The sequence below is a fragment of the Lepidochelys olivacea genome, assembly GCF_965140295.1.
Source record: "Lepidochelys olivacea isolate rLepOli2 genome assembly, chromosome: 2".
Classification (NCBI taxonomy): Eukaryota; Metazoa; Chordata; order Testudines; family Cheloniidae; genus Lepidochelys; species Lepidochelys olivacea.
This window is the reverse complement of record NC_140412.1, coordinates 83,411,877-83,424,292: the sequence shown is the minus strand read 5'-3', so window position 1 is coordinate 83,424,292 and position 12,416 is coordinate 83,411,877. Positions and strand designations below refer to the sequence as shown.

The 12,416-nt window shown below is 41.4% G+C and overlaps 1 protein-coding gene across 6 annotated transcripts in view; it reads right to left on the bottom strand.

Annotated features, from left to right (window-relative positions):
• ESCO1 (establishment of sister chromatid cohesion N-acetyltransferase 1) overlaps positions 1 to 12,168 on the bottom strand; it is a 65,816-nt gene extending 53,648 nt beyond the window's left edge. The window contains exons 1-5 of one of the 6 annotated variants that reach the window (XR_014710133.1): positions 11,251 to 12,165; positions 8,007 to 8,112; positions 5,722 to 7,802; positions 4,957 to 5,068; positions 1,727 to 1,793 (exon numbers count right to left, since the gene is read on the bottom strand). Coding sequence is in view for 4 of the 6 variants with exons in the window: in XM_084618482.1 (XP_084474608.1) it covers positions 1,727 to 1,793; positions 4,957 to 5,068; positions 5,722 to 7,800 (2,258 nt within the window). In the remaining 2 variants the exon portion in view is untranslated. Of the gene's footprint in view, positions 1 to 1,726; positions 1,794 to 4,956; positions 5,069 to 5,721; positions 7,803 to 8,006; positions 8,113 to 11,250 lie in introns of all 6 variants that reach the window. The other 5 variants (XR_014710134.1, XM_084618482.1, XM_084618479.1 and 2 more) reach the window with 5 other exon arrangements.
• Positions 12,169 to 12,416: the final 248 nt, after the last annotated feature.

Here is a 12,416-nt window from a genome sequence, read left to right as displayed (position 1 = left end):
CATTAAAAACTCTCTCGCACAATAAAAATAAAATAATTTATTTTAACACCACCACAAGCACCTCTATTTGGCAATTACTAATCCTAACTTTTTTGCAAAGCAGAGATCAGACAGAGCAACATATTCTTATTAAGAAGATGCTAATAGTTGCCACAGTCTATTGCAGTAGATGAATTATAAGCTTTTACATACATTGAAATTTTTGCTCTACAAGTTGTATCTAAAGAAGTGTTGGCATGCCAGACTTAAGACATCAATTCATGTCTTTCACTTGATTCACCATTTCTTCTGACACGTTAATTACTGGAAATAATTATGTTTAAAGAGTGATCTTTCCTACTACATCTTTTCTTCTTGGGCCTAAAGTGAAATTATACCACGTGACATTTTTATGTCAATCATGTCTCTAATAGGATTATAGGAGCAGTATCTGGGACATATGTTAAGAAAGCACTTATGTAAACAAAAGTATCTAAAATAGCAAAGGGAGCACAGATTTATTAGCCGAGAAATCTTTTTTCAAGCTTGCAACAATATGAACATCCTCTATTTCCAGACAGAAAACTTAGCTTAGGTAAAATTGAATATAAGACCACACTCACATCAGCAACTAAGAGCAACAATCTTTATAAAACTCTCGAAACTAAGGCAAAAAAAGTTCAAGATTAAATTTGCAAGGAACTCAAACATTTAGAACTTATATCTGCCCACTTATCAGTCCCAACCTCACTTCTTTGTTCTTTTTATGGCTTTTTTGACAGTGGTGTTATTTTTGGATCAAGAAAATTTTCTAAAGGTTAAGAAGTCCTCAACCTCTGGGTTAATTTTGAAAAGCCACTGTATTTGTCCAGCTTGTAGGTGAAGACTGAAAATTTGAACTACAGAGCAGTGCTTTATAATTGGTTTCATGTCTTCATTATGAACATGATACTTTATGTCTAATGACACTAAGATCACTGATTAGGATGTGGAATAATAGTGTCAATTACTTTGACCTGTTAAGCATCTCTGTACATTGTTTTCAATGTGTTATTTGTCTAATCAGACCTCATTAAGAGTGTCGAATGGCAATCAGGAGAGAGTGTATGACAGAATGGCCAGAATTGGCACAGCCGCTATGTCATTAAAAGTGAAGCATTCTACTTTGTGTTGTTGCAAATGAGGAAAAAAAAATTATGGATAAGGCAGCCTGAATTTCTGATTTTCTCAGGGCCCCACTGTGCAGCTAGATTGGGGCACAAAAAACCTAAACATTTCCATTAAAAAATGTGTACTATTACAAAATTTTTGTAACTGAAAGATTACAGGAACCTTCCTCCTCATCCTCCTCTGAATAATAAACTTCATTTTAGTCATCATCTATTTTCGAGTCTCAGGTTAGGATCGGGCAAAAAGCAAAGCAAAATGTTAAGTATTTTTTAGCTCTGCTAATTACCACTTTTTCAGAAAAAGGTGCGACTCACATTGCAGCCAGGCTGTATGATAATTTATTTTTACCAAAGCTGAAGTTAGTGCTTTTTCCACTGACAACCTTGTTTGGTAAACTGGATAACACAGAAGTTGGTCTCTTATAGAAAGGATGAGACACCAATTTTTGTTTTTACATGGAAGTTTAGGATGGCAGTGGAAAAGAGGGACAAAAAAATTGGTCTTATAATGGCAACTTTACCTAAGGAGGGGCTACTGTCATTCCATAAGTATATTAAAGAATAAAAAGGTACTATACCTCTTCTCACTAGTCTCAGATGTCTGATTTGTGAATAAAGTGCGCACCAACTGCTTGGGAGCCGAACCTGCAGTTAATCAAGGATGGTCATTTAATTATAAAATTTCTCTTAATAGAAAAAGCAAACTTAGCTAAACAAATGGCAAAACAGGTTAACTTCACTACAGCAAAAAGAGATATTGAAGACCATGTTATACAAGCTGTACTTTATCTGTACAGAAAAAAAAAACCCTGTAATGAAATGGTGCAAATTTAGTGCAGGATTCTGATATTTCTCCACACCAAATTTTTTAAACTTACCTTACATTAAAAATTATACATATCCACTGTTGCTGAACATGGTTCTCTCTCAATAGCCAAGGAGGAAACTAAAAATCAGATTAATTCTGCTGCTCAACCTGCTCAAGTTGACATCAATTGGGTACTGCTATGTACAGCAGCAGAGCCATAAATACGATCCTTAACTTGCTCAGTAGTAGGGTAGGGGAAATAGACACAGTTAGGAAATGCAATTGGGGGGCAAAAGGGGTGGGGAACGACGGACGGACTTTTTTTTTTTTTTAAACTCCCAGCAACAGTAAAGGCTCCTACTGCATACTCTTACTGCATGTGGCACTTCAAAAAGCTGGAGCTGCATTGAAATGAAGAATTGCACAAGTGTCATCTTTTAGTAAACGGTGAGTCCTGCTGATGAAACATTGCATAGGGCACCACAAGGCCAGGCACTATCACAACAAGATGGATAGAAGGCAAGAGCATGGCATGCCATCAGAGAGGAGTAAGAGATGTAGCAGTGATCTAGTAAGGATACTTATTAGTTTAGGACAGAGTTTGGTTCTTTTCCCCCTCGCCTCTCATGGTTCAAGAAGCGAAGGTTCACATTACACTGACCAAGGCTTGACAACTGGAACAGTGCTGACAGGTTTCTGAGAGAGGTGCGGTCAGCCCTCTTCAGACAGATGAATGGTTACAAGTTTGTGGGAATTTGGTGCAGAAGGGGGAGATAAAAAGGAGGAACTCTAGTTCCTTTTTGAGATGGGATGCATACAAATAAATGAAGAGCGTGAAAGCGAGAAGAGGAGATGTATACTGTTAGAAATAAGGTGGTGGTAAACAAAAGACATGGATAAATGTCTTTGAGAGTAAGGGAACCCAGAAAAAAAAAAAGCAAATGTGAGAAAACAGAAGAATCATTGTTTAATTTGTCAAGAAGAAAGTAGTAAGGAGAACTGTACAAGTTGCCAATTCAATTAATATTTCTAGTCAGATGGATCATCCAAAGTTTACTCAACTCCATGCTCCAGACTGGAAAACACTTACTAGCCCAGAGTGTAAAGGAAGCTTTCCTGGGCAAGTGCCATCAACCGCTAGAAAATCCACACAAATTTAGAAAGTTTCTAACCCTAATGTTTTTGAAGATGGTTCCAAGATCAAACTAATAGGAAGATGCACTGCATTGGTTTCTTAAGAGGGCAGAAGGACAACGCCACACCTCTGCTGCTGCTCAGCTCTTCCACAAGAGGCGGCAAAGGAAAGACTGACCAAAGTATTGTTTTCTTTGTCTTCTTGTTCTCCTGATCTGGAGAAGAGTCACTGTGCAAGCATCCATGATCTGCAGAAACTGCCTGCATCCATGTAGTCACTTTGCAGTGTACGTCAGGGATGCCAACCGATACAAACAGAGAGAGGGCCTTTCCCTAGTTTAACTCAGTGCATGCCCATTCTCTTCCCACGTTGTTGCCACAGACTTGGTGGACTGCGAACAGATGGCAATCGTGTTGCCATTGCCCAACACAAAGCTTCATTTAATCCATGAACAGAGGTTTCAAGACAGTTTTCCTTCTAGTTAGGCTGCCCTCCCACGTTGAAGAGGGTCGCCTGCTCTGAGCTGTCCGGTTATTTATTATTTTTTTTAAACGTTGCCAGATAACCACCTTTCACACCACTACTTTTGGCAGAAAGTTGTCATTGCCATTTTTCAGTTCCCAGAAAATGGAAGCAAAATGAAGAAGTCAGGTCAGTTTCATTCTACTACAACGTGGGAAAGCTATGAGGGAGACAGGCACTAAGGAAGGGGAGTCTAAATATGGAGTCTAGAGGAAGGGCAGAGCAGCATAAACACTCCCTTGCATCAGCCAAAAAGCTGAGCATGGGGTTGAATAGCAGACAGTCCCTCCCCTCAGCACATCAGTCCAGAGGAAGGGAGGGTGTACACTAATGAGAACCCTCACCCTTTTAGCAGCCAGAAGACTCTGATACAAAAGGAGAACACAGAGTATGCAGCTCCTCTTCCAGCAGCCAGAGAAGGCAGAGTTTCAAGTTTATCAGACATCTACCAGCCAGAAGCTGACAGGAAAGACAGAACCATTGAATAGAGTCCAGGGATCAACATCCTAGAAGAAATTCAAGCATACTTCCTTTTATCAGCTGCTGCAGGGGAGCAAGGCTTTTCACCTGAGCATTGCCCCACTTTTTGTATCATTCCACAATCAGATGAATAAGTCTCCTTACTATTAGGTACCTGGTAAAAATTCCAAGTCCTGCGTGTAGATGTAGGAAGGTGGGAGAGAAAGAATGGGTGATGAGATAAATAAGGAGAATAGTGTTGAGAGAGTTTGTGGATGGAGAAGAAAGTAGAGAATATTTGGGTGGGGCGGGGGGGAGGGGGCACGCCACAAGAGAAAACAGACACCAATAACAACTCACAAGCCATGATCAGTTACTGGACAAAGTTGAGAAGACAGGAAGGAAAAGGTGGTAAAAGCAAAAACGATGAAATAAGTCAAGCTGGTAGACTAGTACTCAATTAACATCTGATTTTACTGACAATCATATTATATCTGATTAATATTTTTCGGTATTCAACTGGTTCTTGTAACTGGCCAAATACTATTCTAATATATTTGATTAATTCCACCAGTAATAATGTAATATAGCCAAAAACATTAGGTATCAACAAGTGCTGTGGGTGTATTACATTTAAACCAAGTACATAACTTTTATTCTTTTACATTACTGGGGATGTGGCTCTGGAGGGCATGGTTGCCAGATACCACATTTTTCACCTTGATTAGGCTTAGTTCTAGGACTACCAGGTAAGTTTTCATGCCCTGCTGACACCAATAAATTTTGTAAAACCTTCCCAATTGAAAAGGAAGAAGAGGATTCCTTCATCCCCACCCTTAACAGACCTCTCAGAGTGCACAGAATTTACAGTTTAGATTTTTTACCTTGAGATTCACTCTCTATCTCCTTTTTGGCTTGCTTAGGTGGTGGTGGTGCTGCTGTAGTACTTTTCACTGGAGTGCTTTCTGGACTTGTATCCAAATGCAAGTTAAAACTCTGAACAACACAATAGAACAGATGATAGATCAAAGTCAAACAGCTCCATCTCTCTCTCCAAGTTCTGTCCCCATTTCATTATCTTATGAGTAAAAACCATTATTGAGTTCCTACAAGATCAGTTTAGCACTTTTTCCAGTTCTCTTTAAGACTTTGCTTAGTGAACGGATAAGCAACCCCATGTATATATTTGTGGCACTATCTGACGCAGCAAAATTTTGCTACATTACATATTCAGTGCATATGGATGCTTATTTGGAAAGAATACGGTTATTACATGTACTCCTATGTTCCTAGAACATTACATTTAAACAAACCTGATCATAAGTAGTATTTTGTTCTCCCATTTCCCTTAATGTACACTTTCAACACAAGATAGTTATGGTATTTTAATTAATTAACCATGACATTTTGATTTGTTGTGCTATGCACTTGAGTTATTGGAGGAGAATTTTATTTTTTAAATAGATTTGTTTTAATAGGAGAAGAACAAGTCAACTCAAAAGCAGATTAAGGTTCCTATACTGAAATGTTTTAGTTGCACAAAATGTTACTGACAAAGCTAGTTACACGAGCACAGATAGCACCCTCAGGTACTAGAACAAATTTAGAAAAGTATCCTCCCACCACATTCCATAAATAAAAAGAATTACCTCATCTAGCCTTGGCTCAGGAACATGTTTTGTCCGATTATCCAACAAACCATTTTCAGCAACTTTTTTTGTTGATTGCTTTGTTTCTGGTGTCACATCTTTAGCTCTGACCGTTTCAGAAGAAACTGCTCCCAATTTCTCCTGTATATGAGTTGCACTTTTAGTCTCACATGGCTTTGACACAGACAATTTATCTTGGGCCTTTGAAAGCTGTATTTCTGCACCCATTGCTTGACTTGACTCTGGAACTTTAGTTTTCGTTTCTAACAAATCCAGCTTTGGAACACTTGCAGAGTTTAATTTATTTTGATGTATATTATTAGCTTTCGTTAGTTTAATTTTGGTCCACTTAGAGTTTTTGTTTGAAGGAGTATTTCTGCCATTCAGAACACATTTGACAGGTATTCCTTTTTTGCTGGGGAAAAAACGCTTGCACTGAGTGCTCTCATTTGATTCCTTCTGAGTAAGCATTACAGTCTGTGACAGCTGTGTGTCTGCATGTTTCTCTTCTCCTTTTTTATATTCAGTGTTGGGAGAATCTCTTTTCACCTCTACTGTATCTGACTCAATTTCACCTGCAATTTCCTCACAGAGTTCAAGAATGCTTACCCGTTTGGACTTCACAACATTCTCTGGATGATTGGCTAGATCTATTTCATTTACAGGTGGCTGTGAAACTCTCTTTGCTTTTCCACTGCTTTTCACATTCTGATGCACTGGTTGTTTTTCCTTATTTATTGTCACAGAAGTTGGTTGAAGAGGACTTACCATTTCTACTTTTTTACAACCAAGAAATAATCCTGAGCCTTGCAGGCTATGTTGAGAACTGTTCGAATCATTAGTTTTATGATCCATTTTACATTTTTTCTCTGGTAGAGAGCTGGTTATTCCTACAGTTATTTCTTCATCTCCACTTATAAAATTTGATTTTGTTTTCTTATTTTTCTGTTCAGTTTTCTGTTTAAGAGGTTTGACTGTTTCAACTCTAGTACCCTGAATACATCCTTTTGTCTGAGTGCCCTGTTGCACTTCTGAAGCCTTTCCTCCTTTAATTTCACTATTACAAAGGGATCTTGCTGACGTATCTGATAACTGCTGCAATCTACGTGATCGCCTGGTTAGTTGCTCATCTGGGATAATGAGGTGTCTTGGCTTAGGAATGTCTTGTGCTGACTTTTTCTGGCACACTTCCTTATTTTTTGTGGCTTTTGGCTGCTGTTGTGTGTCTTTGACAGTTATTTTATTGTTTGTGCCTGATGATCTTGTCATCATGCGCGTTCCTAATTCAGGTTCACGTTTGTTGTCACTGAAAGATTTAATCAATTGCTGTTCAGCATCTTGAGAAGTTGACTTTTTTGCAAGATTCTTTTTAGGACTCTGAACTTGTATCCCTAAATTTTTATCAGTAATTTTTACAACTTTAGTACTTGTAGAAGAATTACTTTCTGTAGAATTTCCATTAACAGATTTCCTATCCACATGTATGTTCCTAAGTGTAGTTTCATTTAAAGTTTTTACAGACTGCCTAATACTTTGAGGTTTTGATGAATTCTTTTTAATATCTGAAGTTGACTTTAATTGCTGTTGTCTCTTGCTTTCAACTGAAACTTTGGTTTGTAAAGCACATCTGTCCTTCCCTTCAGGACCTCTTTTGGAGGAAGTCTTTGCCGATTTCAAGAAGTTAGTATGGTTTATTTTTGAAGATCTGGAGGGTGTTTTTGTAGTAGGTACCCTACTTAATGATTTTAGGGACGATTTTTTCATAGATACTGTTTTACTAGATCTTTTCTTTAACTGAAGTTCACTCTGCTTGGAATGTTTCTGCACTAGTTTAGAATGGGAGGACCGCCTAGCACAATTATTGATGGCTTTATTTATCACTGACCTGTTAGGTTTGACCGAGTTTTTAAGCACTGCTTTCTTCTGCATTGCACTTTTATTTGGCTTGGATTTATTTAAGACATGTTTTGTGGCTGACACCTCTCTTTCTTTCTTTGTTGATGATTTGCTGTTCTTATCTAGCTTCCGACGTTTAGCAGAAGGTTCTGCTATTGCAGGCTTCCTTTTTTGGGCTGCCATTTCTGCAAAACAATAATTGAACCAAATTTCTACAAACTTTTTCAGCTACTTCTATTGCTAATGTACATTATTAGTCATATTATACAAAAGGAGACATACTGGATTATTAATTTTGTCTATTTACTACCAGTGTGTACTAGTCATGATCAGAAAGCAAAATCTGTTAAGCCATTTTAAGTTTAATATACTACATGTATTTTACTTACAGGTATTTTATAAGAAGCGATCGATGTTTCAGAAAAAAGTAACTTATCAAGCTGTGCCAAAAGCATTCCTTATAAATTTGGTTGTAGTCAAGGCTTTACATATCACCTATAAAGAATAAAACATTTATGGAGATATTTAGATCCAGTATGTTTATTCTGTTAATTTTTACCTTCTATTTCTCGAACTCTGAATTCAGGCATACAGCTCCTGACCACCTATATTACATTTTTTCATTCTTTCAAATAATAATACTTAGCTTTAAAGTATGAGAGTCTCAGGCAAAAGTGACGTGAACTTTATGCAACCCTCCCTATTCTGTCTTTATGACAGAATTTTATATCAGGACCCTTCAGTTACAGTTGTAGCTCTGCATTACATTAGCCAAAGCCCTAAGGAGCAGAGGACTGGACAGGGCCCTTTTTGGAGCCCCATTAGTACCATAGTCAGATGCCACTGTTAAGCAACACTATATGCTCTCATATGTATCGCTCCCAGAGGCTAATGATGCACTTCTTTGTACTCCCAACCTCCGAAATGTTATAGCATCAGACAAGCCCTCTAACAAAAAGACAGTGATGAACAGTACTTTTATATTAGAAGCTGAAAACAGTCCCTTTATTTTTCTAGTTACTCTAACAGCCACCAAAGAATACATCTTATATTTTCAAGCTTTTAATATTTTTTTGCCATTTTCCTATTTAACACTTTCTCTTGTATTTCCAATGGTGCAAAAATGAATGTAGTTGTTTAAGAACCTATATGGTTATTTAAGAAAAAGTTTCTAGCCCTTATGCATTCTTCCAAAAGCAAACAGAAGGCAAACTGGAAGGAAATATTCTATCACAGCCTTCAAACAAAGGGGTCTGCTGCTTTTCCTGCACCTCATAGCATTGTCAGCAATAGTAGACAAATTAACAAAATTCTGGTTAGTTCCACTGCTGCTATTAAGAGTCCCCAAGTTGTCAAGAATTGTTACTACTCATGCTGCTCAGGAAACCTATAAGTACCAACCAGAAAACCATGGAAGAAAAGTGGATACCAAAACCCTCCTCCAGGGGGAGAGAGGTTAAGGTCCAACCTGAGACACTTACTAACCCAAGCCCAATATGAAACATGGAGCTTCTGAGAAGATGACAGGGACAACACCTGGACAGAAAACCTGGAACTAGCAGTAATGGGGCCTCTCACCAGGAAGTTGCTCCTGAGCCATGTTAGTACAGCCTCTCACCATTGATTTTCAAATCTACATCTGACTAGTATGTTTAAGTTCTCCAACAAGCAGGCTTCTGTTACTCTTTAGGCACAGTCTTATTATGCAAAGATATATTTTTTTCTACATCCACTTAAGTAACGATCACTCAGGAAAAAGTGTTTTTTCAGTTAGTTAAGGCAGAACAATCTCAGATAATTTTACAGTATTGTTCTGGGTAACAATTCTGGGCACTGAAAGATACTTTTAGGTCTTCAGTCAACTTAAAATTTTTAAATTTTAAATAAATATTCAACTACCATTGGTTTCCAATATCAGACTGCTATAACAGTTCAAGTTTTTTTTGCATCAACAAGCTGACAGCAAAGTATTTCTATAGCCCCATGACAAAACTGTCACTGCAACCTCAAAGATCTATAAAACTAAAACAAGTTAAGGCCAGAAAGGAACATTAGATCATCTAGTTTTACCTTCCATATAATATAGGCCATTGGAATTTCCTTCATTTATTGAGACAAATAACTGTTTGTTTGGCTAAAGCATATCTTCCAGTTTATTAGAAAATATAAAAGTTTGTGTCAGGTCCCAATTTACGTTTTCTAATTAAGTTAGAATTTTTCAGACTGTGAAAACAAGCTTCCCACTCTATCAAGTTTAAAAATGATTTATTAAAAAGTCAGTCCGTCAGGCTAACCAACTGATCTCTATTTAAGCAAATTCTAGCTTCTCTACTTTAATCCAGCAATTCGTTGGCTCTATATTGCCCACTGACTTTGATGGAATCTGCCTCCACACACAAGTTGCAGGATTGGGTCCCCAACCTCTGGAACAGAATTTAGAATCCAGATTGTGAATATAATTATTTATAAGATTGTTAGCACTTCTCCCAATTAACTCCATAATTTAAAAAAAAAAAAAATCAAGTAGTTTCTGACGACACAGATGACAGAAGCAGCTATGTGGACAAGATTTACCTCCAAGACTTTCATCTTTCCTTACACTAACCAGTAGGGAAGCTATGATTCCTGCTAGTAAGAAATTTGACTATCAAGTGCCATACCACACAAGCTTATGTATAGATCCTTGCATTAGCTTGTAAAAAACTATTTTGTTTGCTAATAAATGTAACCTACAGGCCTGTTACACCATCGCAAGGTGTTCAAATGTTGATCTGCATAAGGTAAGCAGTATGCCCTTTGCACTGTCTGTGGCATTTTTAAAGGCTAGTCATAGTGGGCTTGATTTTTTTCCCAGCAATACATAGAGCAGAGAGAAGTCCACTGCCACTTCTGTTCCCCAGATGAGTTACATGGAGGAGAGATTTATCAGTGGAGACAAAGAGCATCCAATTCAAGTGCCACCCTCCTCCACACACAGCTGCTGCGGTTTAACTCCTCCCTTCGGTCTGATTTCAGTCGAGCAGCACGAGGAGCTTTCTGGACATGCAGACAGGGCCCAGTCTCTGCCCCAAGGAGTTGGCAGTCTAAGACCTTGCAGACGTTGGAGGAAGCGGGAGAGTGGATAAGGGCTGACAGCTGTAGGTTGATCAACGGTCCTGGCTCAGGACAGTGAGGGAAAACACCCGCCTCCCTCACAGCTGGCTGCGGGCTGTGGGTCGGATTCAGCGGGGTCGGGGCCCAAGCTACGGGACAAGGGACTGGAGTCACCCGCCGCTGACACGGAAATCATTCGCGGCCTGCAGACTTTGCACCCCGCCCCCAGGGGGACACCCCACGGCGGAGGGCGCAAAGCCCGGTCCAGGGCCCCGAGCCTCAGCGACTCCCAGTAACAGCCGGGGCGTCTCCTCATACTCCGCAGACGCGCCGCGGGGGAGCGGCCGTTTGGGGCCGAGGGGGTCGCGCGCCAGGGGCATCTTCCTTCCCCCACCACAGTCACTGCGCCTGGGAACCAGAGGAGGCAGCAGCAGCAGCCGGGACGTAGGCGCTGGGGGAAGTGGCGCGATCACGAAGGAAGGGACCGCGGCCGCCCAGCCTCTGGCGGGGAGGCCGGGCTGGCGCCCCGCGGTCACTTACCTCAGCGAGTCTCCTCCGGTGCGCGCTCGCGGCACGAGCCGCTCTCTCCTGGCTGTTCTGCGGAGCGGGGGCAGGGGGGCGCGAGCTCGATGGGGGGACGGGGACAGAGAAGCTCGCGCAGGCTGGGCGAGTGGCGCGAGGTCACTGTCGCTCGCGCACCTTTCCCATATCACCCAGAAGCCTGCAGCCTCTCTGGAGAGCAGAAGCAAGTGGATGGAATCTCTTCACATCCGGGCACCGAGACAACGCTGCCACTGCCCCGCCCCGATTTATGACGGTTCCCAGTCTGCGACGCTTTGTTGTTGTTTCTCTCTGATCCCGAATCCGGAAACCGCTTCCCGGCACAACGTAACTTCCGTCGGTGGCTGTTAGATGCGAGTCCTACTACTGCTAACGAGACGGCTCCGGAACTGGAAGGCGGGAAGGGAGGGCTGGGTGTAGTCAGAGCGGCCCCTGGCGGCCGGAACGGGGACCGACCCAGTTCCCTGTCTGCTTTGGGGCTGTCTGAGGGAGGGTTTTGTCTGACAGAGGCAGCTATTACTCCCACCCCTTGTCCCGATTTTTCACACTTGCTGTCTGGTCACCCTAGTGCCAACTGCCCTTCTCATAACAGAAACGGACACATCCAAGGATGTTAAAAGGCAGCAATACTAATTCACTTCGCAACTCCTTTTCCCCTTTACACTGGCAGAAGCCTCCCCCATGATTCGTGGCCATGCCTTCCAGTCAATGGCACCCACTTGTAGCTCTGGGACTTCCAGTCCTGTCCTCTTTACACTTCTTTTGGAAGAGCCTTTCTAGCCTAACCTCGGTCCCCGGCGCCCTTTTTTGCTGTCCTCTTGCCAATTTTTGTTGGATATATTCCTGGAGATTTCGTCACATGTAGGGCCACCCCTAACTATTCTGGGGCCCTATGCAGCCCCCTCCCCACACACAGGGGGTTGGTGGGGCCCCAGACCTCTGTGGGGGGGGGGGGCAGGGCTGCCTTGGGGGGCCTGGGGGAACTGCCCCCCAGCAGTCACCGGAGGCACGGCTGCGGCCAGTTTGCTGCACTTCCCACCACTGGTGAGTGCAGGCCCAGCCCTGCAGCAGTCCTTGGGGTGGGAAGAGGCGGGGCAGGGGCAGAGCAGGATGGGGGCTTTGGGGAAGGGGTGGAGTGGGGGCGG